At 40.3% G+C, this 27,128-nt stretch overlaps 1 protein-coding gene across 2 annotated transcripts in view; it reads right to left on the bottom strand.

Annotated features, from left to right (window-relative positions):
* SHANK2 (SH3 and multiple ankyrin repeat domains 2) overlaps positions 1 to 27,128 on the bottom strand; it is a 615,311-nt gene that overhangs the window by 469,344 nt on the left and 118,839 nt on the right. For both annotated transcript variants that reach the window (XM_074955235.1, XM_074955234.1), the window contains 6 exons: positions 25,064 to 25,135; positions 23,971 to 24,079; positions 23,523 to 23,674; positions 22,248 to 22,415; positions 14,603 to 14,719; positions 3,459 to 3,536 (listed from right to left, as the gene is read on the bottom strand). In XM_074955235.1, the coding sequence (XP_074811336.1) occupies positions 3,459 to 3,536; positions 14,603 to 14,719; positions 22,248 to 22,415; positions 23,523 to 23,674; positions 23,971 to 24,079; positions 25,064 to 25,135 (696 nt within the window). The remainder of the gene's footprint in view (positions 1 to 3,458; positions 3,537 to 14,602; positions 14,720 to 22,247; positions 22,416 to 23,522; positions 23,675 to 23,970; positions 24,080 to 25,063; positions 25,136 to 27,128) is intronic.

Here is a 27,128-nt window from a genome sequence, read left to right on the forward strand (position 1 = left end):
GTGCTTAACAGCACCTAGTAACTTGTGCATTTGTCTCACATTTCATTATGCCATGTCATACTGGGTGGTGATCTATTACAAGTGTGAACCTGGTATCTAAGAGATAATACTGTAATGCACTATTTCCCAAAGCATGGGACATGTTCCCAAGTTTGAGCAATGAACTGGCCAGAGTTGCATAGTTGCATGTTCTCCAGAGTCTCAGCTTTCATGTTAAAAAAAATAGTTAGTCTCAAGCTGTTATGGTGGTTTGGAAAACCTTCAGGGTGAAGCAAGTGCAACCAATGCAGGAGGCATCTGCCTGAGTTTTCAGAGAACCTTTAATGTTAGCTCAGAGGTACAACTGGTTCCATTCATGTTCACTGGAGCTAACTCAGATGCCAATTATGATACATTTAAACATCAACATTACTTTACTCCACTATTCAAAGCATGTAAGAAAGGACAGGAAGTACTATATTATGAGCTCTATTCCAGTGTTATCTGAAGTGGCCTGAGGGCATGGTATAAAAGATATATGAATTAAAATAAGGAAGCCTTTAATACCACATAGCAGAGTTGAAAAGGGGTGCAATTGCTTTCATTTTCCTGAAAGGGGGCTCATTTTGGGAAATACTACCTTAACGCTTCCAGTGCCCACTTCACAATAAGACATTTTTCAATCATACTGTACCATTGCTTTCCATACAACTTTCTACTTATAGAACTGAATGTTCTTCTCTTTCCCACTCTTGGTACAAGACAGCTCTCAATCCTGTCTCTGACACATCAGTTTGCATTATGAATGGTTTATTAAAGTCCAGACTAATTAACACAGGTTCTGAAAAAAGGGTCTTCTTCAGGGTATCTAAAGGTCCCTGACATTCCCTTGGCCAGATTACTTTTTTTCCTTTCAGATTTCTTAACTGAGCTGTAATATGAGAAAACTGTGGAATGAACTTCTGGCAAATCTTGGCTAATCCCATGAAAGATTTCACTTTCTTCTTGGTGGTAGAGATGGCAGCCTCTGCTTTTACCATTGATACTTCAACTTTTACTTCCTCATTCCTAGTATCCTTGATTTCTGGCTTCAGGGCTGCCTAGTACATGTTGCTGGGGATTAATAATCAACCCGGGTTAGATATGCCACACACTGACATGACTCTCCAAAGGGAAAATAAAAGCAAAAAATCCAAACAATTTCTTAAAGGGGCATATGACACTGTGACATATCAATAGTTTTTGGACCCAACACATTGTTAATGGAAATTGTTTAAACTGTGTCTGCCACTTGGCACTAGAATACCAGACACTACAGTCATGGGGGGCCAGATTGATAGAGGAGATTTAGCAAATTAGCAGCATCCCCTCCAGATGCAGTGACTGGACTTGCTGTTTGTGTACATCCTTCATGGTACAGCATCCAAGACTCAAACCTAGACCCCTGTGGTTTATAGACAGCAACTCTATCAGACCACAAAAAAAGCTTGTCTCTGGCTATGAAAGTAGAACCACAGTACAGCTTGTCTCAGCTGGGCATTACTTGTTGCATGTCTTACACACCATACCTGAGATTGTCACTAAACAAGGCATTAACAACACTAGTACATCAGCTGTTTTGAGTTCTGTATTCAATAGCTTGTACAACTGCTACCCTTATTGGTAGTCCCACTAGAGGAGCCATTCTGATATTCGGACTACAAATTGACCCTAATTGTGAGCTCAACTGTAAGAGGTGAGTGAAAGTTCATAAAAATGTCACAACAACCTATAACAATAAATCTTGTGGGGAAAAGGTGTGGAAAGGAGACAATCTGAATTAGTCCAAACAAAAAAGGCCTACTGATATAATTCAAGGACTCTGTTAAGATTATGCCTGGTAAACAAAAACAGTGTGAGACCAGAAATCAATAAACCAAAATTGATGTGTCAGAAATTAGGCCTAACTGGTGAATAAAAAAATGAGGGGACAGGCTATTCCACCCATTACTCCCTTTGGGGGTTCTCGTTCCCATTACTCCCTTGGGGGAAAAAGCTGCCTACCACAATGCTGACTGACTGAAAGACGAGAGAAGGGGAAGGAGACAGCTTCACTTTCATGGATGCCACCCCCATGTCACTTAGGACCTCAAACCTTTTTATCCTTATGTCCTGACATGGCCAGACCAAAGAGAGGGAGTTAGATGACATCACCAGCGGCTCTGGCTAAATTCCAAATAACATCTGGGATGTGAAACTGTCTTCCCCCCTACCAAACACATATACCTTCTGTGTTCTTTTCCTTCCCCACCTTATTTCTTTCTCTTTTCTATCCATCCCCTTTTATCATCTGTCCAGTAAGATTATTTTGCAACACTGCTGTAAAGCCTATGACCAGAAAGAGGCAGCTAAATTCAATGCCCCAAACAGCCCAATGCTTGTACAATTTTGTCAAGTCTCAGAGTGGCTGATAAGACCATGTATAGTGCCTATGTTTCTCCAGCCGTGAGGCTGCAAATGAGAATCAACATCAAAGACAGAAGCTGGATATTCTCTCTTAGCTATTTTTTCTCTCCTCCTTTTCTGTATGTTTCTCTTGTTTTCTTCTAGGAAACAGGATTGGACTTTAATAGCAACAACAGCAGCTCCAGCCCATCTTAACTAATTTCTTCTCCTTTCCACAAAAAATACAAGTTATTACCATCTAAGACACTGTCAAACATGGAGGTTTTCCTTCTAAAAACTCTCTACAGCTAAAGAGAAAGAGACCAAAGAATGTTGTTAAAATGAAAGCCTTGCTTAATAATTTACATATCAAACTCTTTAACTGTCTCCTCCCCCCCCCCCCGTTTCTTTAATAAAAGGTTAAAAGGATTTTAATAATGTATTTGCCATGGTACTAAGCAGGCTGAGGTCTCTGTATACCAAACCCTGAGCGTTGTTTAAAACTGTCTGATGTTGGACCGTGACTGGGTTATGTTAACACCTTTAACTCATTGGGCACATATATTCCATCTGAATTAATACAACAGGGCTAAGACTAAATTTCTCAGTCTCCTTAAAATGATTCATTCCTGAACTGGGATGAAGCTCGTTGGTAAGGTGGTGAGGGGAAGGTTTAATCACCTGTACTGTATCTGTTCCATTATGAAAATGGTGGTTGATATGTTTTTAAAGTACTAGGTACATATTAAAATGATGGTCCAAAGCCACAAAGTTTGCATCTGAATCTGAATGTCCTGAAGCTTCAGAGTTTTTGCATCAGGGATTTCTTTTCCAGACCCACTTAAAATATCATGGTCTCAAATTTTACTGCAGCAATAACTGGGTTATTCGTCTGTTTCCATCTTACAATGAAATCCCCACTGGTATCCCATGCAGAAGGCCAGCACAAGTTCAAGATGTCATATAAATCAAAATAGGTTTAAGAATACATAGGCCTTTTGCAGATCCTCTGCACAATGGCAAATTTCATCCTTATAGTCTTTTTTTTTTTTTACCTGAAATGAAGATTGGCTGTTATAATTCTTTAACTCCTTGTTGGCTCCTCGGAACAACAGAACTCTTGCACAGCTGTCCTGCAAATTAGAGAAGGAGGAACTCATTAATTATAATCTCTAATCACTAAAAATAGGCTTTAAATTATAAGATTTGGTGGTTATTTGGCATATGTTTTTGAACATAAAACAATAAGTCAACAGCCCAAGAAATATGAAACTCTGTTCCAGTCAAAGGATTTAGTTGATTAAAATAATTTTAATTTTCAATACAGTTGGAAAATTCTTAAATACTGTAGTTATGGGCAAGGTTCAATTTTTCAATGTACTGGAAACAGCATAAGAATGGCCATACTGGGTCAGACCAAAGGTCCATCTAGCCCAGTATCCTGTCTTCCGACAGTGGCTAATGACAGGTACTTCAGAGGGAATGAACAGAACAGGTAATCATCAAGCTATCCATCCCCTGTCACCCATTCCCAGCTTCTGGCAAAGAGAGGCTAGGGACACCATCCTAGCCCTGCAAGCAAGTGTAAGTAACAACTAAGGGGACTGCAGTACTTATTGAGATTTAAATACCTTGTTAACAATTCAGAAAAATATATTACAAAAATTACATCAAGTTATTAAACAAATCAGATTTTACAGCAAAATTAGTGTTTTCAAATTAAACTTTGTACATTAAAGGTCTTTGCTCATGTTGATACCTTCCAGCCAGTGGGGACTGTTCAAGGAATAAATTATTGTGTTATATGATCAAGGGTACCACAACCTGAACCTAAATAATTAATATAGACATCCACTAATCAGAGAGGACAGTTTATTACCTCAATTTTACTTTGATTTATCAGCATATATCTCAAACTAAGCAGTTAGCAGTTTTTAATGCAACAGTATATTTAATACAAGTTTTTTTCAAAGAAACTTTTTTTGAGCTGCTCATACTATAACAAAGCCAGTCCTCCATACACAAATAACAATACCACAACACAAAACTAATATACCCTGACCTCCTCCCCAAATGATGAGAGACCAGATTACATGAGATCAGGTTCTGGTACAGAGTATGTAGTTGAAATCCTATCAGTATATTTTTTTAGTTGAATACACTGTATTGCAGTAACACACTAGTCTGTACTGTTGTAAAATATTACTGATAATAACCTCATAGAAATTTTTCTATAGATCTGACATTTTTCAGCGCACTTGACTTTTTCTTGATTCATATATAGTATTCTATTTCCACATGTTGTCTTTAATGTTCATCTTGGGACCTGTGCTTAACCAGTCCACAATTCAGAATGTTTTTATGTTTTCTTGTCAGGTATGTTTCTATTAGCTCAGCTAATCCTGATTCACAGACAGGTGTACATACAGAAATTGCCCTTAAAAGTAATTTTCCTCATTCTGCTTTCCGATATACTGAGCCAGATCCTTGGTCCTGGTAAATCCCTTGTACTGCCCCCTTCAGCACAAAGAGGACTTATAGTTGTCCTAAATGGCCCCTGGGTGCCCCCGGGATCAGGGTTCCATAAAGATAGATAACATAAAGCCCCTTTTGCCCACTACTCCCTGTTCTGCTTGACAGGGTAAATCAAGCAGTTTGGCTCTGCATTTCTAGTCAGGATTCTAGCACCTGTCACAGAGAGGTAATTTAATATTTTTTAAAGGGATAGGATGCTAGACAATATAGTTATATATAGGGCCCTACCAAATTCATGGTCCATGTTGGTCAATTTCATAGTCATAGGATTTTAAAAATCATAAATTTCATGATTTCAGCTATTTAAATCTGAAATTTCATGGTGTTGTAATTATAGGAATCATGACCCAAAAAAGAGTCGTGGGGTGGTCACAAGGTTATTGTGGGGGGGGGTGCGGTACTGCTACCCTTACTTCGCTGCTGCTGGCGGCGGCGCTGCCTTCAGAGCTGGCTAGCTGGAGAGCAGTGGCTGCTGGTCAGGAGCCCAGCTCTGAAGGCAAAGCCACCGCTTGCAGCAGCACAGAAGTAAGGATGGCACGGTATGGTACTGCCACCCTTATTTCTGTGCTGCTGCTGGTGGGGTGCTGCCTTCAGAGATGGACACCTGGCCAACAGCCACCCCTCTCTGGCCACCCAGCTCTGAACGCAGTGCAGAAGTGAGGGTGACAATACCATGAACCCCCTAAAACAACCTTGCGACCCCCCTGCAACTCCCTTTTGGGTTGGGACCCCTAATTTGAGAAACACTGGTCTCCCCCATGAAATCTGTATAGTATAGGGTAAAAGAACACAAGAGACCAGATTTCACAGTCCATGACGCGTTTTTCATGGCTGTGAATTTTGGTAGGGCCCTAGTTATATAGCAGGGGTAGCCAACTTGAGCCTGAGAACGAGCCAGAATTTATCAATATACATTGCCAAAGAGCCACAGTAATTCGTCAGCAGCCCCCTCATCAGCTCCACGCCGCCCCCCACCCTGGTCCCAGCGTCTCCCACCCACCCCACAGATCAGCGCTTCCCCCTCCATCCCCGCACCTCCTGATCCGCTGCTTCGTGGCATGCAGGAGGCTCTGGGGGGAAGGTGGAGGAGCTAAGGCATGGCAGGCTCAGGGGCGGGAAGGGGTGGAGTGGGGGCGGGGCCTGTGGCAGAGCCAGGGTTGAGCAGTGAGCACCCCCCGGCACATTGGAAAGTTGGCACCTGTAGCTCCAGCCCCAGAGTCGGTGCCTATACAAGGATCCGCATCTTAACTTCTGAAGAGCCGCAGGTGGCTTCAGAGCCACAGGTTGGCCACTCCTGTTATATAATATTTCCTACCTGTGCTAAGAACTGCATCAAACCAACAGCTCAGGAGAGCACTTTACAGTGCTAAACAGGGACAGGCAAGGAAGAGAGTCTGTCCGTCTGTCTGTATCTATCTATCTATAATTAATTTATGGGACTATAATGTTTTTCCAAAGATTTTACATATTACTAATCAGCCAAGGGAAAATTCATGTGCTATAGCCTAAAGAAAGATCTAAAGATTTAAATAATGTTGATAGGGCTTTTGTTCTAGCATGCCAATAAGTGACCCCTATTTCAAATTCATACCAGATGATCCTAGGCTGGCGCAATGCATGTATCATTCAGGTAATATTCACTATGTCCATATGTTCTACCGAGAAAAAATGGGAAGGCTGGATTGCAAGCTTGCATATTAAAGTTCCAAATTTCCCAACTCGGTCCACAATTTGTTCATTAAGGTATTGTGTGTTCTGAAACTCACAGTATTTATAAACTGATCATAATTTAATTTTCAGAGTACCTAAATTCACATTTATTTTATAATTTATTTGTCTTTCATAAAACACAAAATGGATCTGAAAATACATTTCCCCTTCCCCCACCCCTCTCTTTTTGCAGTTCCTATCCAACAGTCCAAATATTATGGTTTGTTTCAAGGGTTTTGTAAATTTAGTATGGGCAATGAATATGTGTACTAAGCTTCAGCTCACAAGGAGTTTTATAACCACAAAATATTGGGATTTAGGGTGTTTTATACAATGTGAGAGACTCTGCCAATGGTATAATGTGCAGGACAGAATTGCAACACTTTACAGGCCTTTTTTGCTTAAATTTCAGTTAATATATTGGCTACATTTTGCAATTAAATACATTGGGATTCTCCAATAGTTATTTCATTCCTTTGAAAATTTTGGACGTGATTTACAAATGTAATACAACTGTTGTGTTTTCTGCAACACCACAATATAATTGTATTCCTAGTGCCTTATCAATAGAGCTAATCAAAAAATTTCCATCAAGATGTACCATGAAAATGGTATTTTTCCCTAAAATGAAATTTTTCACAGAATATGTTTGTTATGGTAGAATTTTTTTATAAAAAGATTTTTTTTCCAGTTTGCCCCCTTTCTCTTCCTTTCCCCCCTCTTTTTATTTTTTCCCATTCAGTGAAAAGAGAGATAAAAAGGAAGGGGATGGGGAAGGATTAGAAAACATTTCTTATAGCAAAGAGCTGAATCTATTTAGCTAATACAGAGAAGGTTAAAAAGGATTTGATTAGCCTATAAGTATCTACCAGGGGAACAAATATTTAATGACGAGCTCTTCAATCTAGCAGAGAAAAGTATATCCAACTGCTGGAAGTTGAAGCTAGGTTAAATTCACACTGTATATATGGTAAAAATGTTAATGTTGAGGTTAATTAACCAGTGGAACAATTTACCAAGAGTCACGGTAGATTCTCCATCACTAGCAATTTATAAATCAAGATTGGATGTTTTTCTAAAAGATATTCTCTAAGAACTTTTTTGGAGAAGTTCTATGGCCAGTGTTTTAGAGGAGGTCAGCTTAGATGATCACAATGATCCTTTCTGGCCTTGGAAATCTATGTAGAACTGAAAACCTAAAACATTTTCAGATTTTAGGGGTTTTTTTTAAGTATTCATGGGACAATTCCCATTAAAAACTATTTGCATTTTTCCACCAGCTCAGTTTATCAGTTCAAAAAAAGTCTACATCACATATTTAAGATTCTTCCTACCAATGCTACAATTCTGGCTTTTGACAAAGTGCAGTATTGACAGTTTAATAACCTTTGATATTTACCATTTAATGCAGTTTACTTATGATACATAAAATAAACATGAAGCAGCTTTTTAGCCTTCAGGGGTTTAAGTGAATTTTATAAAGATGTGTGGGCTGTCAGCAGATTAGATTTGTTGCCTAAAATCAAATATCTATTAGTTGATTTCATAGTAGCACAGTAAGTAAAACAAATTCAATAGGTTGTATTTTAAAGTAATGTACATATCATACTTGCATAATTTATAAAATATAGACTAATATCATTGAGAGACCAGGAGCTGTAAAGTGACTTTAAAACAAAATCATATTTAGGTCATCATTTAATTGGCATCCAGGAAGGGGAAATTACTTACTGATGAGAGTATTTCCCAGCAACTCAAATTGGGTTTAAAACAAAATCAAATGGGTAATGACTCCACCTACTGGAATTACAGGGTAAAAAGGACACTGTCACCCATCCTATCCTCCCCATCCACCTCCCTCCCCTTTGCCATAAGATAAGGCATCCTTTAACAGAAGGAACAAAGGAATGGTTTAGTAGAGATCTGTAACAATTACTTACTGGTTCTAACAACAACACTGCCAGTAAATAATTATTCATTTTCACACATCCCTGATCAGCCAGCCCAGGAAACAGGGAACATGTGGGTTATAACAGTGAAATCACAGGATGCAAGGTTCCAGTAAAAGATCCAGAAGGAGAACGTCTTGGCTCAGAAATGTCCACTAAAGCTACGATATGCAAGGATTGCAATGTGTGGTAAAGGTTTGTGAACTATAGTATGTGAAGTTTCAATATAAGTTTTTTGTCCTCTTTAATGTTCCACAAAAGTCCATCTGGTGTCAATGGGCCTTCCTTGTTAGCCACGACATAACACCTTTTGTTGGAGAGCAGCACTTTACACTAGTTAATGTCTCTCTCCTCTCTGGTGATTTACAGAGGCTTACAATACAAATGCTTAAATATTCCCTTGCAACATGGGACACAGATGCTATAAGTGAGATGAATGCATGCAGCAACCCACAAGCATTCAAAGTCTAAACACTAAACGCATTCTTATGTTAAATTATTCCAAAAATCATCTCTTTTGAAAAAATCAAGATATTTTAGAAATACTAAAGGAAGTGAGGAAATCTGCTTTGACAAGTCTTTTTCAATCAAGATGGTAATTAATTAAGAAGCAGATGCTTTAACAGATGTTTTACTAGTTACAATCATGCCTCATTACTTGTGTTTTTCTAATGCAAGGTAGCATTCCATGCACAGTGTCCTAATATGGTTTTAATACATACAGTGCTGGAATGTTATAAAATGACCCAGTGTGAAAGTAAAAGCACAAAGCCCTGTTTGCCTTATACTTAGGAGTAGTCCCATTGAGATCTCAAAGTTACTCGCTTCAATAAAGCAAGAAGGTTTTGCCTTTGAATTTGCATATCCAAATATGCAAAACAATAGGCTGTAAGGGGGGAAGCATATCTACTAGTAGCAGCTCATTGGTATGACTGCAACTCAAACCTAGTGCAGCCAAACTTCACACCCAATAGAGGACTAGATTGAGAGTTTACTCTCAGTCCTGAGAAAGTGTGATGCTCCAGTAGCAGCTCTGGAAAGAATCATAGAAGACTCCCGAGGTCTCTTCCAAGAACTTCAGCTTGGACATCCCTCTGACTTCCAACCCCTCTCAAGATCTTGGCAAAATAGGCTACATCATTACCAAAAGCACCGAACTTGTCCCCACGTCCAGTTAGCTCTGCTTGCTGATGCATGGAGGGCTATGCCAACTCCCCACTTCTCCCTATGCACTTGCATGCAAGGCAAGAGAATCAAACACTCAACTTCTGCTCTCTGCCTAATGTCTGGATTCAAGTCTAGAGTAGGCCCTGCACAGCCAACTCAGAGTGATGGATGGCATCTTAAACCCCTTTACTCCCATGCATAGCCACTCACCGTAGTCTGGCCCATAATTATTAAAAGAAGATTTGTCCAAAATAATTGCAGATATAAAGAGCTATATTTTAAGAGCTACAGCTGTGTGTTTCTTGCATCCTTTTATTTAGTTTATCTGCTCAGGGTCAAATTCTACCATCTACAACTCATGCAGTCCTTTTTCCAGATGTAAGGGCAAAGGGCAAAGTTTGTGAGGGCAAAGTTGACCCCAGAGTGGATAAAAATTAATGATTTTTTAAAAAAATAAATTAAAAAAAATCAGATTTAAATCGGATTTTTTTTTGATAAAATGCTTTTTGAGGAAAAAAACCTATCTTAATTAATTAGTCTCTCACAATTTGTATGGCAACTTCCACCTTCTCTGTATGTATATATATATCTTCTTACTATATGTTCCATTCTATGCATCCAATAAAGTGGGCTGTAGCCCAAGAAAGCTTATGCTCTAATAAATTTGTTAGTCTCTAAGGTGCCACAAGTACTCCTGTTCTTTTTGCGGATACAGACTAACACGGCTGCTACTCTTAAACCTATTTAAAGATAGTTTTAATTAAGATACATTATAGCTCAAAGATATCTCATCATGGAATAGGGATTATAAATTCTGATTCTATAGTATGGGACAATATATTCATGTAATGTTTAAGAAAAGTTTTGTAAATGAGTTTCAGTAGTTCATGGATTAGGGACCCAATTTTATGGGGCTCCAGGGGTTTCTGTATAGATTATTTAGGTTAATCGTTCTATCTACGCAATGGGACTCAGTGCTCAGTCTAGAAGATACCATCAGAGATGCTTAGTTTTGCTGTTCTCAAACTGTGGATTTGTGTCGCCAGAGATAACATGCTTGTTAACAGCAAAAATGTTTTTAAATAACTAAATAATATAAGGAGATGAGAAATGACAGACCTCAACCCTATTGTCCGTCTGCAAATTTGTGTACACAGAGTCAATCCCTTACCTCTCTCTAAAAGTGCAAAGTTTCAAAAAGTTCAATGAGTAGAAGATTGCTGGGGGCGGAAAAAATCTGGACAAGGAGAAGAAGTCTGGAGCAAATGTGAGAAGGGAGGGACAGGCAGTAGAAACAAAAGTAAAACTGTTTGAGCAGCACAGTCCAGAAGTCCTGAGGTTTTTCTGAGTATAGCCTTCATTGATTTGAGATATACCATACCATTCTCTCACTAGAAGGGAAAACCTATAATGGCAGCAGGCCATAAAAGAGACCCATTTTGAGAATATTTTAATGAAGTTCCTCTACCTGTGGGTAAGACAGGCATGCGTGCAAAATGCAAACAGTGAAACAAAGAAATGCAAGGCCTGGTTGACGGCATGAAACAACATCATGCCTTCTCAGGAGGAAGCTGCGTTGAAGATGATGAAAAGAACATGTCTGAACATGCAGGATCTTCAGGTTGGTAAACTTTTTTATTTCATACTTCTTTCTTGCCTGTCTTCCTTCTGGACTATACTTGAATTCTCATGTTTGAGCAAAAAATATAGTTGTTACACTGTGGTACTATCATTTTAGATGCAGCTGTGATAAAAAAATAAAGAGCTGAAACAGGCAGATCTTCCTTTTACAATTTCACCTTAAAAGTAGCACTGAGTGTTAGTGAATGCAATGAGTAATACTAAACGAGCAGTATGGTAATAATAATTAAATAACTGCATTGACTTATTTTGTTTATGAGAATCCATCCTCAACATACAGGATTCTGAAGACTATCCACCTTCAAGATCACTACCATTTTCTATAGTTTCAGAGTTATCTGCCAATGATAGCGTTTCAGTCACATCCTGTATGTCACATAGCCACAGTATATCACCTATATCAAAAAGAAAAAAAACTCCATCATCCAGAAACAACCACAGATAAGTTTGTGATAAGAACCAGCAGATTACAAAAAGAGGTAATGGATGAAAAAATTGCCCGGTTTGTTTATGCAACAAACTCTCCTTTCCGTATGATTGAGAACCCACACTTCATTAACATGGTTAAGTCATTAAGACCAGGATACAGTCTACCCAACAGAGCAGATGTTGCAGGCAAACTGCTGGATAAAGTGTATGAAAGAGAAAATGAGCAGTGTGCAAAAGATCTAGAGGCTAAAATTGTTAACCTGAGTCTTGATGGGTGGAGCAATGTCCACAGTGTTCCTGTTGTATGTGCTTGTGTGACAACAGAAGAAGGGAATGTCTTCCTTACAGAAACAATTGATACATCAGAAAATGCACACACAGCAGAATACTTCCAAGACGTAGCAGTAAAAGCTAAACAAACTGTGAAAAAAAATTCAAATGTCTAGTACGCAGCTTGGTCACAGACACTGCTGCAAAGTATCGAAGATGAGAAGAAATTTAGAAGAGAGTGAAGAGAGTCTCAAGCTAATAACCTATGGTTGCAGTGCTCATTTGATGCACCTCCTAGCCAAAGACTTCAGTGTTCCAGAAATAAAGGCTAATGTTGTTGAAATTGCAAAATACTTCCGTAACAACCACTTTGCAGCAGCTGCTCTGAGAAAAGTGGGAAGAACCAAGCTAACTCTCCCACAAGACATGCGATGGAACTCAGTAGTGGACTGTTTTGAGCACTGTATCAAGAACTGGCCTAATCTGATGACAGTTTGTGAACAAAATCGTGAAAAAAATAGATGGCACCGTCACAGCCAAAGTTCTCAACATTGGGCTTAAGAGAAATGTTGAACACATGCTGAGTACCCTGAAGCCTATTTCTGTAGCCTTGAACAAAATGCAGGGAAATAGCTCTTTTATTGCTGACGCTGTTGAAATTTGGAAGGAACTGAGTGAGATCTTAAAAAGAGAAATATGCAATGACAGAGTTAAATTACAAACATTAAAAAAAACAATGGGACAAGCACTATCTCCAGCTCATTTTCTTGCAAATATTCTCAATACTCAGTACCAGGGTCAAACCTTAATTGCTGAAGAAGAGGAGTTGGCTATGACCCGGACATCCAGCAATCATCCCTCCATAATGCTAACTACAATAAACTTCAGAGCTAAGGGTGAACCATTCAAGAAATACAGGAACTCCTCACTTAACATTGTAGTTATGTTCCTGAAAAATGCGACTTTAAGTGAAAAGATGTTAAGTGAATCCAATTTCCCCATAAGAATTAATGTATATAGGGGGGGTTAGGTTCCAGGGAAATTTTTTTTTGCCAGACAAAAGGCATTATACACATTTTAAACAATTTTAAACAAGCAATTTAATACTACAATCATTGCTGAGTATGAAGCTTGGTTGAGGTGGTGGAGTTAGAGGGTGGAAGAGGGTGGATTGTCCGGGTGCTCCTCTTTGCTGAACTTTCTGAACTCAAAAAAACACATCTAGAGATTGTTGTTTTGCTTTCCTTTTTTTTTTTCTTGGTAAATTTCTTTATAGCAAGTCATTAGATGACCAACTCCCCTAATCACTTTGGAGCTGCGTTCTCTGGTAGGATTGTCATCACTCAGGATTTGTAACCCAGCTTCAATCATTTGAAAGCACAATAGGATTTTAAAAGGACATTTTTTTTTCCTTTTGGCTGCTTGGAAAGCAGGGAGGTTTTTTTTGTTAAGCTGTGAGCAGCTGGAGTTTTTTTTTTTTCTCTGCCTGAGGGCAGGGTAGTTAACTTCCTACAGGGGAATTCACAAGTGGCAGTCAAATTTCAATGGGTTGGTTCTTCTACTTCTTGGCCCTCTTCTTCCATTGCTCTCGTCACCTCGAGTTGCATCAGATCTTCATTGGTTAGCTCTTCTCCGTGTGATTGCAGAAGTTGTGTAACATCAGCTTCTCCCACCTCATCAAAACCTTTCTTGGCCAACCAGAGGATATCTTTCTTCATAGCGGGGACAACATCTTTAAATCCTATTAAGTCACTGGAGACAATGAGGCAGGCAAGGAGGCTGTAGATGCTGTAGGCTAGGAGAAGCACTTTGCGCAGAAGCAGCTTCCCCTACTCGGCAAGCACCAGGGGCGGGGGGCTCAACCCTCAGCCCGCCCACTCCACCCCTTCCCTCAAGCCCCCACCCTTTACCCGCCTGTTCTCCACCCCACACCTCATCCTCCTTTACTTTGCAGGCTGCTTCCTCGCTCCTCCTTCCCCTCCCTCCCTCCTGAACGCTGCAAGCCAGCTGATTGCCGTGGGCAGGAGGCAGGGGAGGGAGAGCCTGCTCGCCAAGTCCTCACTCCTACCCCCTCCTTCCTGCCTCCTAAACGCGGCAAGCCAGCTGATTGCTGCAGGCAGGAGGCGGGGCAAGGAGGAGCGTAGGGAGGCTGCCTGCTGTGGAGAAAGCAGGCAGCCAAATAACGTAAGAGTGGAGCATTGCTCAACTTTAAACGCGCATGTTCCCTAATTGATCAGCAACGTAACAACGTTAATCAGGATGACTTTAAGCGAGGAGTTCCTGTATATGTTTGCTGATGATGTTTTAAAGAAAGTCACACCAGTGAAGTGGTGGAAGTCACTTTGGAATGAAAATTGTTTCATAAATGCAAGATTTTCCACAGGAAGAAAATTTCAGTTCCAGTTCTACTCTACTTCGTACATTTCATGAAAGATTTTTTTAAAAAAACTCCCAAAAAAGACACAGAAATACAAAGCTATAGAAGAATGATAACTAACCTGGTTATAAAGGGCACAAATATGCAATGCTGTATTTCCTGAGGCATTCTGTGCTCCCATATCTGCTCCATAAAAAAGTAAGTGTTCTAAATGCTGGACATGTCCGTATCGGCAAGCCTACAAAGACATAAATTTAACATTTTGATTACTATATAGTCTTACTGTATCGGGTAAATATCCCAATTACACATTTCTTCATCCAAGAATATGCTACATCCTTATGGCCTAATTCTCAGTTATTCTGTATGATTCTAGAGTACCAGTAGGAACACCGAGAGACACCACCTCCATCATTCCCCTCCTTTATTTCTCCCTCCTAAGGTCCACCTTGTAATAACCCTCCTTTCAGTACAGCTGCATTTGGTACAGTTCTGGCCCTCCCAAGAGAGTGCTTCTATATCTGATGAAGCCAGTCATTACCAAGTGACACATTTCCTTCTCCAATAGCTGAGACTGCTGTCTCTGCAGTGTTGCTATGTTTACCACAGGAAGGGTTCAGGACTCACACTTGGATGCTGTGCACAGCAGCTGACACTAGGTGCCTGGGTTGGCTCCAAAAAAAACCACTTTAAAATGGAAGTAAGATTTGAAATGACAATAATATTTGATATAGTAAATATGAAATTGAGCAAGTTAAGGGTCTGATCCACCTCCCATTGAAGTCAATGGAAAAAACTCCCACTAGCTTCAATAGAGGCCTAATTGGCGCATAAGGCCCAGATCTTGTAAAAAACGTATACATGTGCTCGAGTTTGCACATTAAAGTGGAAATCAATGGGAGTCCTTATGTGCATAAAGTTAAACGTGTGCTTAAGAATTTGGAGGATGACAGTCTAAGATACAATAAAATAAATAGTTCCAAATTATGTACCTACCAACATGTGCTTGTTACTCCTATTAATGCAGTGGGAACTATATACAACAGAACCAAGACAAAATATTCATTTACCTGCAAAAATTATGATTAGAAACCATGAGACCATAAATTAGCATGCTGCATATTTGACTGAAAAACATTTATTTTCTGTTTATAGACACTAGAGTAGAAAATCAAGCTTTTTTTGGAAAGGTGACACTAGATTGCACTGAAGATGATCTGATTTCTGAACACTGCTTTTAAAGAGTGAAGATATATTGGGGAATTAAATTAGCCAAAGTATTGTAAGTCAATGATTTTTCACAACATTGTTTCCTTCTGAGTATCTTCCTCTGATCTGTGAGCACAAGAGCTACAAGAGTGTACTTCAGAAATATGTATTATATAAAGAAGAGTCAAAATCATTACAAAACATAACTCAGTAAAAGATGATTGAGATTCAACAATAACTGCAGAGGTCCTGCATACAGAGGGTCTGACTTTGATCCAAAGAGAGAAAACCTGTGAATTATTTGGCCAGACACACTGCCCAAATTTCAAATACTGAATAGGTGGAATTAATTGTTCATTGAATGAGACCATGAATTAATCTGGTGAACAATTTTCATTAATGAATAAATCTGAGGGGAAAAAAATCAGTATTTCTATCTATCAATCTTAGTGACTTATCTGGCTCCCACTACCATAGTACATAAATGTCTCAGAATCTTTAATGTACTGATTCTCTTCCCTGTGAGGTAGGGAAGTGCTATTATCCCCATTTTACAGATGGGGAACTGAGGATAATTAACCTGTCCCACATCACTCAGTTATCCTATGGCAGAGCAGGGAGTGAAGCCAGGTTTTCCAAGTCCCAGGCTAGTGCCCTAACTAGTGGACCATTATTCTTGTCTCTGGTCACAGACCATTCACAAGCAGAAGGGGGGGACGGGACAATATTTGTTAAATAGTTTACTCATTATGAATTATTTGCCCAAGTAGAGAGGGAAAAAACAGATTCAATGAAAATAGAACAGGAAAGATTTATTCTAAAAGCCATCAGAAAGATATTATTCACCAAGGAGCAAATGGAACAGCCATATAGGATGCCCAAATCTATCACTCAAAATGATAATGTATATTTGTGTTCACAAGTACAGTTTAGATTAGAAGAGACAGATACTGAGTTCCAGAATTCAGATGCCTGCATCTCCAATAGTCAGCCAGCTCGTCAGTGCAGGCATGCAAAGGACTAAAATGTTGGAATCTCAGGTTTCTAATCCCAATTTTTCTATTGACTCACTACATGATCTTGGGCAAATCACTCCATCTCTGGGCTAAAATCATCCCTGAAACAAGGGGACAGCTCCCATTTAAGCAACCAGGAAATATGACTGTTCATGCTAGAGCTGAATTTAGCCCTTTGTGTCTGTCTGCTAATCAGTAAAATGAGGCTAATAATGCTACCCGACCTGTAAGTATTTCCACGGACTGCTGTGGCTCCCTCTGATGTCACGTAATGGTGTGCAGGAGTCTTTGCCTCTAGCACCCCCTGTTGATCTGCTGTTTGGCACTGTGATTTGCCTGTTCTGTCCACAGTTTATCCTTCCAGCTAAATTGTGTCTAATCCAGACCTCTTCTGAGGTAATAAAAGTCCAACTAAGTACATCATCTCATCTAGATATTTGTCTAGTTTTACAACAGGGCTACATAAAAAGCACTAACAAAGTCAGTGAGGTGTGAGGTTTTTTGCAGGAGTGGTGGGTGAAATTCTGTGGCCTGCGTTGTGCAGGAGGTCAGACTAGATGATCATAATGGTCCCGTCTGACCTAAATATCTGTGAATCAGTATAAACTAAAATTTCATACAGACAATAACTTGTTTATATTGCTCTATATACTATACACTGAAAGGTAAGTCTAAAAGTCTAAATGTCCCAATGAAGAGATCCTTTCACCCTTCTCAGGCTACTCCTCAACCTGCCCTCTGGTGTCAGTCCTCAGCCCCTCCCCACCTCAGCTCAACAGTCCTTGTGCTGGGAAGAGGGTTATGCCCTTCCTTAGGGCTAGTAGAGGAAACCCAGCCTCACCCTCTGGTCTGGTTGCCGACCCAGAGACCCCATGTTAAGCAGCTAGGTCTGTTCTTTTAGATGTGCTGCTGTTTCCCTGGGCTACTTGCTACCTCCAAACCCGTTGTGCTGTTTCCCAGGAGCCTGTGGTTAATACAGCCTCTCCTCTGGTTCCCAGACCTCTCAGGCTTCTCCCTAGGTCCTCCCAGCTCCTTGTTCCTCCCCTGGAACACCGACCCACAGTGCTGCCTCCATGGGCCTTTCCCCCTTTCCAGGAGCCAAAACAGGGACTAACTCCATCCTTGGGGTCCTCTTCAACTTGCCTTCAGCAGGCTCTACCCAGAGAGAGTGAGAACTCTATCTCCTGTCTCGTGGGTTTCCTTTCTCCTGAGTTCTCTCCTCTCTCTATGTAGTCTTCCCTGACCCTTTCACAGCTGGGGTTTCTAAGGATAATTAAGCTGTCAGATCAGGATCAAATGATGGATAGTTGCTATATCACAAGCAGGGCTTAGCCCATCTCCCCTTAAAAGGCCACCCAGCCTATGACACTACCTCTACGGGGTTCTGTGAAAATTAATCACTAGGGCCCAGATCCACAAAAGTATTGGGGGTTACAATGTTCATCATTGTGATGCCTAACTTTTAGGCACCTAAAAAATCACTGGAACTAAAATGGGAGCCACAAAGCCTGAATTAGGTGCATAGGTTCCCTATACAATGTATGCGGAGAGATAGGCACCTAAGAATGTGATCCACAAAAGCCAGCATGCTAGGCAGAGAGCAGCCTTAACTAGCCAATGGGAAATGCTCATGAGAGAGATGTGCTAAACCGCACCGTTCTCACAGAGTTAGGTGCTTAAGTTTGGGCTTCAGGAGACACCTATCTCTGCTTGCAATCCACAGCTGGGAACCCCTCTCCTGGAAGTGAGTGGCTTAGGTGTCTATGCTGTTTCTTGCAAGATGAGTTAGGAACCTTCTTAACTCCACACAAAAGAGAAGGAGGAAATGCCACCTCTCTTATAACTTTTAGATCAGTGGTTAGAGCACCCAGCCAGGACGTGAGAGACCCAGGTTCAGTTTCCACCCTCTGCCTGATGGGGAGAAAAGATTTGAACAGGGGTCTCCCACCCACCCCCTAGCAGAGTGATCTAACCACTGTGCTATCAGATATTCTGATGTAGGTCTGCCTCAAGTTCTCCTGTTGAAGCTATTCCACTTTCCATAAATAATTAATTAGTCATTGGAGCAAGAGGACTGGACCTCTCTCTCTCTCTCTCTCTGGATAAATACTAAAATAGTAATTGTGAGTTAAAGTGGAACATCTTCAACAGGAGAGACTTTGGCAGTCCCACAACAGAATATCTCATAGTCCAGTAGTTAGGGCACTCACCTGAGAGGGGGAGACCCCAGTGCAAATCCTTTCTCCCCACCAGGCAGAGAAGGGAATTGAACCTAGGTTTCCCACATTGCAGATGAGTGTTCTACCACTAAAAGATATAAGGGAGGCAGCACCAAATCAGTTTTTGATGGGGTCTGATCCAGTGGGTGCACTGAGTGCATGCCTACTGGATCAGGCCCTGCAGGTGAGATAGGCATTCCCCCCTATCATCCCATGGTTGTGAATCCTGCTGGAGCTTAGGCAGGAGATAGGTATCCCGATGACGAGAGGGAGGCAGTAGTGCCCATGCAAAGAGGCAGAAACATTGGTGCCTAGGGAACTTGTACAGTGAACATTTACGCACCAAGTGAATTTAGGATTTGATGGCAGCTGAGCAGTTTTGTGGATTGCAGTGGCTACTGGAACTGGGACTTAGGTGCCCAAATTAGGTACTTAATACCTTTGTGAATCTGGGCCTAAATGACTGTTCTAGTAAATAAGTAGAAACCAAGCTGTGATTAATGACTTCTTTACTATCCTACTTCACATCTCTCAGAAATGATAATAGATGGGATAGCTTTATACTGCCATCTTTCACATGTCAGAGAGGGGTACTGACATTCTTGCTTTCTGAGCATGGATTGCTCAATTAACCCATAATCCAGATTTAAACTTCCTTGATTTATCTAGGATTAAATCCAAGAAGATGGTTTTGGACAACACAGCCCCTTTTCAGTGAGAGAAATAATTACTATAAATGTATTAAGTTGGGTTTTCATACAGAGAGGATTCTTCTTTGTACTTCCAGAGATTGCAGGTGAGACCATTCTTTGAAAGAAAAGTTCCTCTCCATCACTGTCACCTAGACTTCTGAGGGAATTAAAGAAACGCTGACCTACCTCCAATTCACACACCCCCCAAACCAACTATAATGGTGATTAAACCCCTTTTACTTACTTCCTAATAGAAATGGACCCAAACAAATAACCAAGATACGAACACCCTGGAACACTGAAAAAGCTTTGATCCAAGTCCAAACGTTGCAACTCATACGCACCTCCTACTAAGAAAAGAATTGTGTACTAAGAAAACTATGATGAAGGAAAAGTGGGCATCCTTCTTAGGTCAGAAAACTTGATTTGAAATCCTAGGATATTTGCCCACGAACACATAGGCAGATATACCAGACCAATTCATTTTAGCAGTAACCAAGAAACTAATCCACACAGAAGACAGACTGAGAAAATAATTGCACCAAACAAGGGAAACTGCTGGAATTTTCAAATATACTAGTGTACTGAGATGCTTCTGATGCATATCAGAAGAGGCTTCTACAGTATCTCTGATACATTTCCATGGAAATCTTACTGCCTTTTTTTAACTGTAATTCTCTCCAAAACGTTATCGCCAGGCCACTGGTAATTCTGCATCTAAACCTTCCAAGAGTCCAAACTGGCAAGGTGGTGAGTGCCATCAGATCCAATTAATCTCAGTGAGAGGTAAATATGCTCAAGAACTCAGAGAATCAGGTATCAAGTGTGAAATTCAGCCCTGTGGAGAGGTTCAACAAAAGGCCTATGTACCGTTTACAGCACTTCATCCAAGTTCCAGAGTATACTGAGGAAAGAAATTTTTGCTATAGTTTTTGCGCGTGCACACATGCGCCCACACACACAGAGCTTCCTTTGTTTCTTGTCTCACAACTTTAACGATATAAAATGACCCAATATCTGATGCCATAACACAATCTGTGTGCAGCAATCCTTCCAATCCTTTTGCCTAGAGCAGTGGTTCTCAAACTGTGGGTCAGGACCCCAAAGTGGGTCATGACCCCATCTTAATGGGGTCGTTGGGGCTGATGTTAGACTTCCTGGGGTCCAGGGCCCAAGCTGGAGGCCCACCACCCGGGGCCCAAGACCGAGGCCCACTACCCAGGGCCTGAGACCGAGGGCTTCAGCCCTGGGTGGCAGGGCTCAGGTTACAGCCCGGCCCCGCCTGGGGCTAAAGCCCTTGGGTTTGGGCTTCGGACCCCCCACCCAGGGTCAGGGGATTTGGGATGGCTCAGTCTTCGGTCCGCCCTCCTGGGGTCGTGTAGTAATTTTTGTTGTCAGAAGAGGGCCATGGTGCAATGAAGTTTGAGAGCCACTGGCCTAGAGACTAGACCCTCCTACAGGGAAACACCAGCAATGCCAGATGTTATCGGTTTTATGCTGATCTCCTGTAAGCTACATACCTCCTTCTCTTAATACAGTGACTGCACTTAGAATGCCACAACCCACTGCTTCATTTCATGTACTTTAAGCACACTGCTGCTAAATCCCTTATTTGAAGGTCTTAGAGGAAATTCAGACCTATTAGAAGAACACATAGGAGAAGAGGCCTAAGAAAAAACAAGTCTCAGACAAAAAGCATCTTACCAAATCATATGGATTTCTATGAAGAAAGAGATACACAGGCTTCTGGAATACAGAGACAGGATGCCTATCATTTCCCAAAGAAAGACTCCTGGTTGTTGTTGCAAAGCTGAACAAGCTACACCTGAAAAATAATCATGGTACACCATTGTCTAGCTCAAGAGATCACCCTAGGGCATACTGAGATTAAACAAGGCCCTAAATCACTCTCTTATGTGGACCAGGTGACAGCAAATGTATCTACCTACCAAATATTGAACACTACTTGAGCACAGCAGTCAGGGAGACCCAGTTATGGAGAAATGGGAAATGTCACTTGAAACTTTTTATCTAGAAGAGAGGAAGCAAAACTCAAATTTTGAACTGGTTAGAGCGAACTGGTGAGAAACATCCTTCGGTACAGCACACTAAAGGATTCCAGATTCAGGACTTGTGTCCACATATTCATTATATTACCACCAATAACTAAGGTCAAGATATTTCTGGTATAAAGGAACAAGCAGCATGACCAAGAAAATAGAAAGTGGCATCTGAAAAGGAAAGATCTGGCAATATTTTTGCAGTGGGGCATGCCTAACAGAATGCTTCAATGCAGACTTCCAAGAGTCCACTAAAGGGATGTGCAATACCAGCCAGCTGGAGCAGTAATTTGTGCAACTATGTCCATAGAAACTGTGAAGCTTGACTACTGCAAAACTCTAGTAGACAGGATATTCACTTCACTAACAGCAAATTCCATGGTACTAAACAAAACAAAAGAAAAAGAAATCCCTGCATATATAAATTAAATACCTTCCAATAAAAGATTTTACAGAGTCCCACACAATACGCAAAATCCTGGAAAAGCGATCTGTTGAGCAGGCATATTTCCTGACCTCACAGTCCCGCAGCTGTAGATATAAAATCTAATGAAGAGTAATCTTTCATACCTGATGAATCTCTTGCCATCCATTTTCGTCTTTGCAGCTGACTGTAGCATGTTCATGAAGTAAAAGTTCACAACAATAAGGGTCTCCTCCTACTACCGCGGTGTGGTATAGTGGTGTCAATCCACAGCTGTCCTTGTAGTTAGGAGATGCTCCAAGCTCTAAAAGGGTCTACAGGTAATATAAATGGTGAACATGTCTGAACAAATAACCGAAGGGCTCTCTGCATATTTACACCTTTCCAAAGTGCTGTTTAGGAGGTGGCATTTTTTGTTCCTGTCCTACAAGCTGGCTGAACGGGCTGAAGTACAGACAGCCTCAGAAGAGCTGTGGCACAGTGCCGAAGGTCCATGGTAATTCAGGCAATTGGTGCACTCTGTGAAGTCCTAGAGTTGGTATTCAGGGGGTCTGCAGGTGACAGAATGAGTAGCAAAGACTGCCCACTACCCATCCTGCTATCGAGTTGAAAAATTGGGTGTTTGAATAAAGTTGTGGCTTTTGGCCACTCTTCAATTGCAGCGTGCCTTACCAAAAACATTGTGTAATTTGAAATCATGTCCAGAAGGAAGTAATGGAATTTCATAAACACAAGATTTAATCTAGAATGTCAAAATAATCAACAATACCAGTTAGAGCAGGACGAAAAAACAAAGGGGCCAGTATTAAAAAGATAAAATGTATGATTCATGCTATTGGCATTCACTTTCAAAGACAGATAAACAGCATTTCCTGCAGACAGATCTTACCCTATTTATCAGTGCACAAGGTTAAGGCCATGTCTACACTACCACTTATGTCAGCAAAATTTATATCACTCGGGGTGAAAAAAACACACCCCTCAGAGACACAAGTTTCACCAGCATAAGTGATAGTGTGCACAGCGCTATGTCAGTGGGAGAGCTTCTCCTGCCACGTAGTTACCAACGCTCATTGCGGGTGGTTAAATTATGTCGACCAGAGAGCTCTCTCTCATCAGCATAGAGCGGTTACATGAGGGATCTTACAGCGGCGCAACTGCATTGATACAGATGTGCCACTGTAAGATCTCTAGTGTTAACATAAATTATGTTTCAGAAGTGATGGTGAAACAGACACTTCTGAAATGAAAGGGCCCTTTGTTGAATGCAAATCCTGAAAGTCAAAAGCCTAGGGTAAATACTTAAGCAACCACAAATTAAAAGATCCATTAAGGACAATATGATAATTAACTCCAAAGCATTTTCCTTTATATATTGTTCTGTATAAAATAATGCATAATGTGGCTCTGAGAGAATTTACCTTGAGGGTTACTTGGTTCTTGGCTCTAGCTGCTTTGTGCAGAGCTGTCATTCCATCTTTGGCTCTGAAATCTAAATGTGCCCCTCCATTTTTCAGAGTTTTAATCACTTCTACAGTATTATCATGCTGAGCTGCCAAAGTTAGAGGAGTTTCTAAAGACAAAAAGAATATAATGTGTGAGAAAAATACAAGCAACTTTAACCAAAAAAAGTATTTACAAATATTTCAAAAATATTTTAATTGTTAGATTTTAAGTATAAAACAGATGAAACACTGCCTTAGGAATAGCATAAACTATCAACTTACCTCCTTCATATATTGGAACTATAGGTTTTGCTAAGACCGAGCCTTTAAAGGGCAATAGATTCAGCGGGTAGAATTTGGTTTTGTTTATACAGTAAAACCAGAATGTGTACCACTTTATGCATTGATTTTATTAATCTCTTACCTCCACTCTCTAGGTCATGGTAGTTGGGGTCCAGTCCCCGATCCAACATCTTTGTGATTTTTTCCACTGAGAGATGGTGAACATGATCCATAAACTTTCTCAAATTAGCCTGAAAGAAAGAGTGACGACTGAAAAGTCCTCAGATCGTACGAAGAATATTCCAGTTACGACTAAGGTCTTCAGCTGGTATAATCTCCATAGCTCCATTGACCTTAATAGAACAGTGCCAATTTACACTTGTTGAGGATCTCTGGCCCTAAAATGGTACTCAATCAGAGCATAGATTCTATGGAATGCAATGGTCAAAATTAAAAACAAGAATATGCTGCTTACAACATTCAGGAAAAAAATTACTAGAAGTCCTATTCATAAAGAAATCAGACTGATAAGATGGAGATCATAATTAATCCGACCTGTAAGGGTCTCTGAAGATATGTATGTCAGTATTTATAAAACTGGTGATGTACTGAAAACTTGCTGGGTTTATATAAAGTTCATATAAAATTACTTGTAAATTTATGGCAAAGTCAAACATAGGAAATATACTGTTAGAAAAATTCTCAAATTGTAGTCACTGGACCACTAGCCACTCATGGACGTTTACTGGTGGTCTGCAGACTGCTCAGCTGGTCACCCGAAGCAGATCTCCCCCTAATTTTCCAGTGCTAAATTACATACTTTTCTAAATATTACTTTTCCACTTAAGCAATTGCCTTAGTTGTTGCAAAGATGCTTCACATTCTCCAGTCAGTTGTGGGAGGAGAGGCATCCACAAGACAACTTCTGTTTAGATGTGGTCTACAAGAAGAAGTCTGAGAATCCCTGGTTTATTGAATGTAAAATCCAAGTCCTTCAGGCTTTACTCACATAAGCAGTTCCTTGACTTCAGTGGGACTATTCACATGAACAGAGATCTGCAAATTCAATGCTAGAACTATCCAGGCTGCACTCTGTATGTATTTTTTAGACTGTCATTAGAATCAAAGGATTCTAATCAGAGGGCCATTGTGCATCTGATGTTAGTACTTTTCCCGCCAGATACTATCTTTCAGAAAATGGATGCTCTCCCTTATCACCAGTAAATTGGACATACCTTTGTTTGAAGCTTGGCCAGCTGTTTTTCATCAAGATTTAATTGCTTATATACTCTCTTCTTGTACCGAAACTGATAGGGAAACAAATAGATTAAGTCAAAATTTCATATTTTATTTAATAGTGAAAAAGATCAGAAATTATCAGAATGTGGCATCTGTTAACAGTCATGTAGATTTGGGCAAACTTCAAAAAAGGGCTTGGGAATACAGTTTAAATAAACAAATAATTAAATAAACCCCAAAATGTTAGAATGCTTGGAACCATACTATTGAAATTCTACAATCCTTATAAGCCAAGTTTATACTTGGCATAAGTATCCAGAAGTCAATGAAATTACATGAGGAATGAGTTTGGCCCCTTGAATCTACACAAATAAACTGGAAATACCATGTGAAGCGCTTTCCCTAAAAACATTTCAGCACTTTCACTTCCAGCCACAGACAGAAAAAGGAATTGCAGAGGTATGTGAAAATTTAAAACATGCATTAAAAAAAAAATAAATCAGCAGAACATTTCTGAATCCTTACTCATAGGAGTAGTTCTGTGGATGTTAATGACACATCTGCTGTGAGTAAGGATTACTCATGTGCATAAGGGTTACAGGACTGGCTTTGGTCCAGCTGAGGCCAGTTCTTATTCTGTTCTGACCAGTTTGCCTATTGCTAGAGCAGACAGATCAGCTGAAAATTCATGGGGTCACCATTACACCATGATATATATTTACCACTGATCTAGCACACCACAATTTATAGTTCATTAGAATGCTAAATGGCTCTTCTGTGATTAATTGACTTTCGTGTAAAATGTATTTTTAAACATAGATTTCACCCCCACCTCTCGTCTCACAAGGCTAGATGATGGAATTTATGACACCTCCCTGTAAGGGGGCAGTATGGAGCTGCAGTACCCCTGGATGAGTGGTGGGGAGATTGTGCTCCTTGCTCATTGTGGTGCATAATCTATTCCATCCTAATGAATGAAGTAGACTGTTTGCTCTGGTCCGCTGGCCTCACCCTGTACAACAGTGCAGGAGGGTCACGCCATGATCCAGGCAGTGTGAGTGCCTCAAAACAATAAGCTTTTGCATGACGTGCAATGTTGAGGAAGCGTCTTGTGTACCACTACACAAGGTCCCTTCACTATCTGGCCCATAATCTTTCTTGATTATGTCTGAAGTTCAAAGCCCCCTCTTCCCCCCCCTTTTTTTTAAAAAAAATATTAGCTTTTCATGGTATTTCTGTCTCTTTGTGTTCATTAAGATTCTACTGTAACTACTGTTCATGCTCTCAACATGCTACAGTTTTCTCTGAACTGGTAAATACATGTTGTGAATAGAGACAAAAATAGATCTTTGTTCACTAGGTAGAATTCAAAGAGTGCCATGTATTTTTTGCATCGGGCCTGAATATCAGCTTTTCGGGCAGAACACTTTCATCCGTTACATGCCATGTACTTGAATACTGCAGAGAAAAAGGATCCTTTCCCCATTTATTGCACATAGAGGAATTCTGCTGACAAGTCCTCTACTGTTAAAACAGTACTATAACAAGTGCACTGGGGAAAACAGTAGACTTAAATATAGTGATTATTTACTTTGTTCAGGGTTATAGCACAAACATCAGTGACTGACCCTCAGAATTCAACTGGTAGAGTAAGTAGGGCTCTGAACTCTCACTTCCATTAGTTTTACATCTACTGATGTCAGACCTGCAAATTTCACTTATTTTTCCTGTCTACTATAGTTTTTTGGCCTTTCCTAGAGAGAAAGTTGAGCAATTACTGACTCAGTGTAGGAAGTATTACATATAAAATCAGAGAGTAATTTATGTGAGTTAGGGAATAGCCTAAATATAAAAACATTTCCAGATAATCTCCCGTTTCCCTAATTTTACTCAAAATTTAGATTACTCATACTAAGGGCTTGTCTGAGCAGTGAGGTAATGCACACTACTGGCAGGGATGGGAGGGTGATTTCTAAAACACACTGACGTGTAGTGACATAATTGGTCCATGTAGAGCCTGCTAGTGTCCACTCAAGGTTCCCTAGGGCAGTGTTTTTGAAA

The sequence above is a fragment of the Natator depressus genome, chromosome 6 (assembly GCF_965152275.1).
Source record: "Natator depressus isolate rNatDep1 chromosome 6, rNatDep2.hap1, whole genome shotgun sequence".
NCBI classification, from domain to species: domain Eukaryota; kingdom Metazoa; phylum Chordata; order Testudines; family Cheloniidae; genus Natator; species Natator depressus.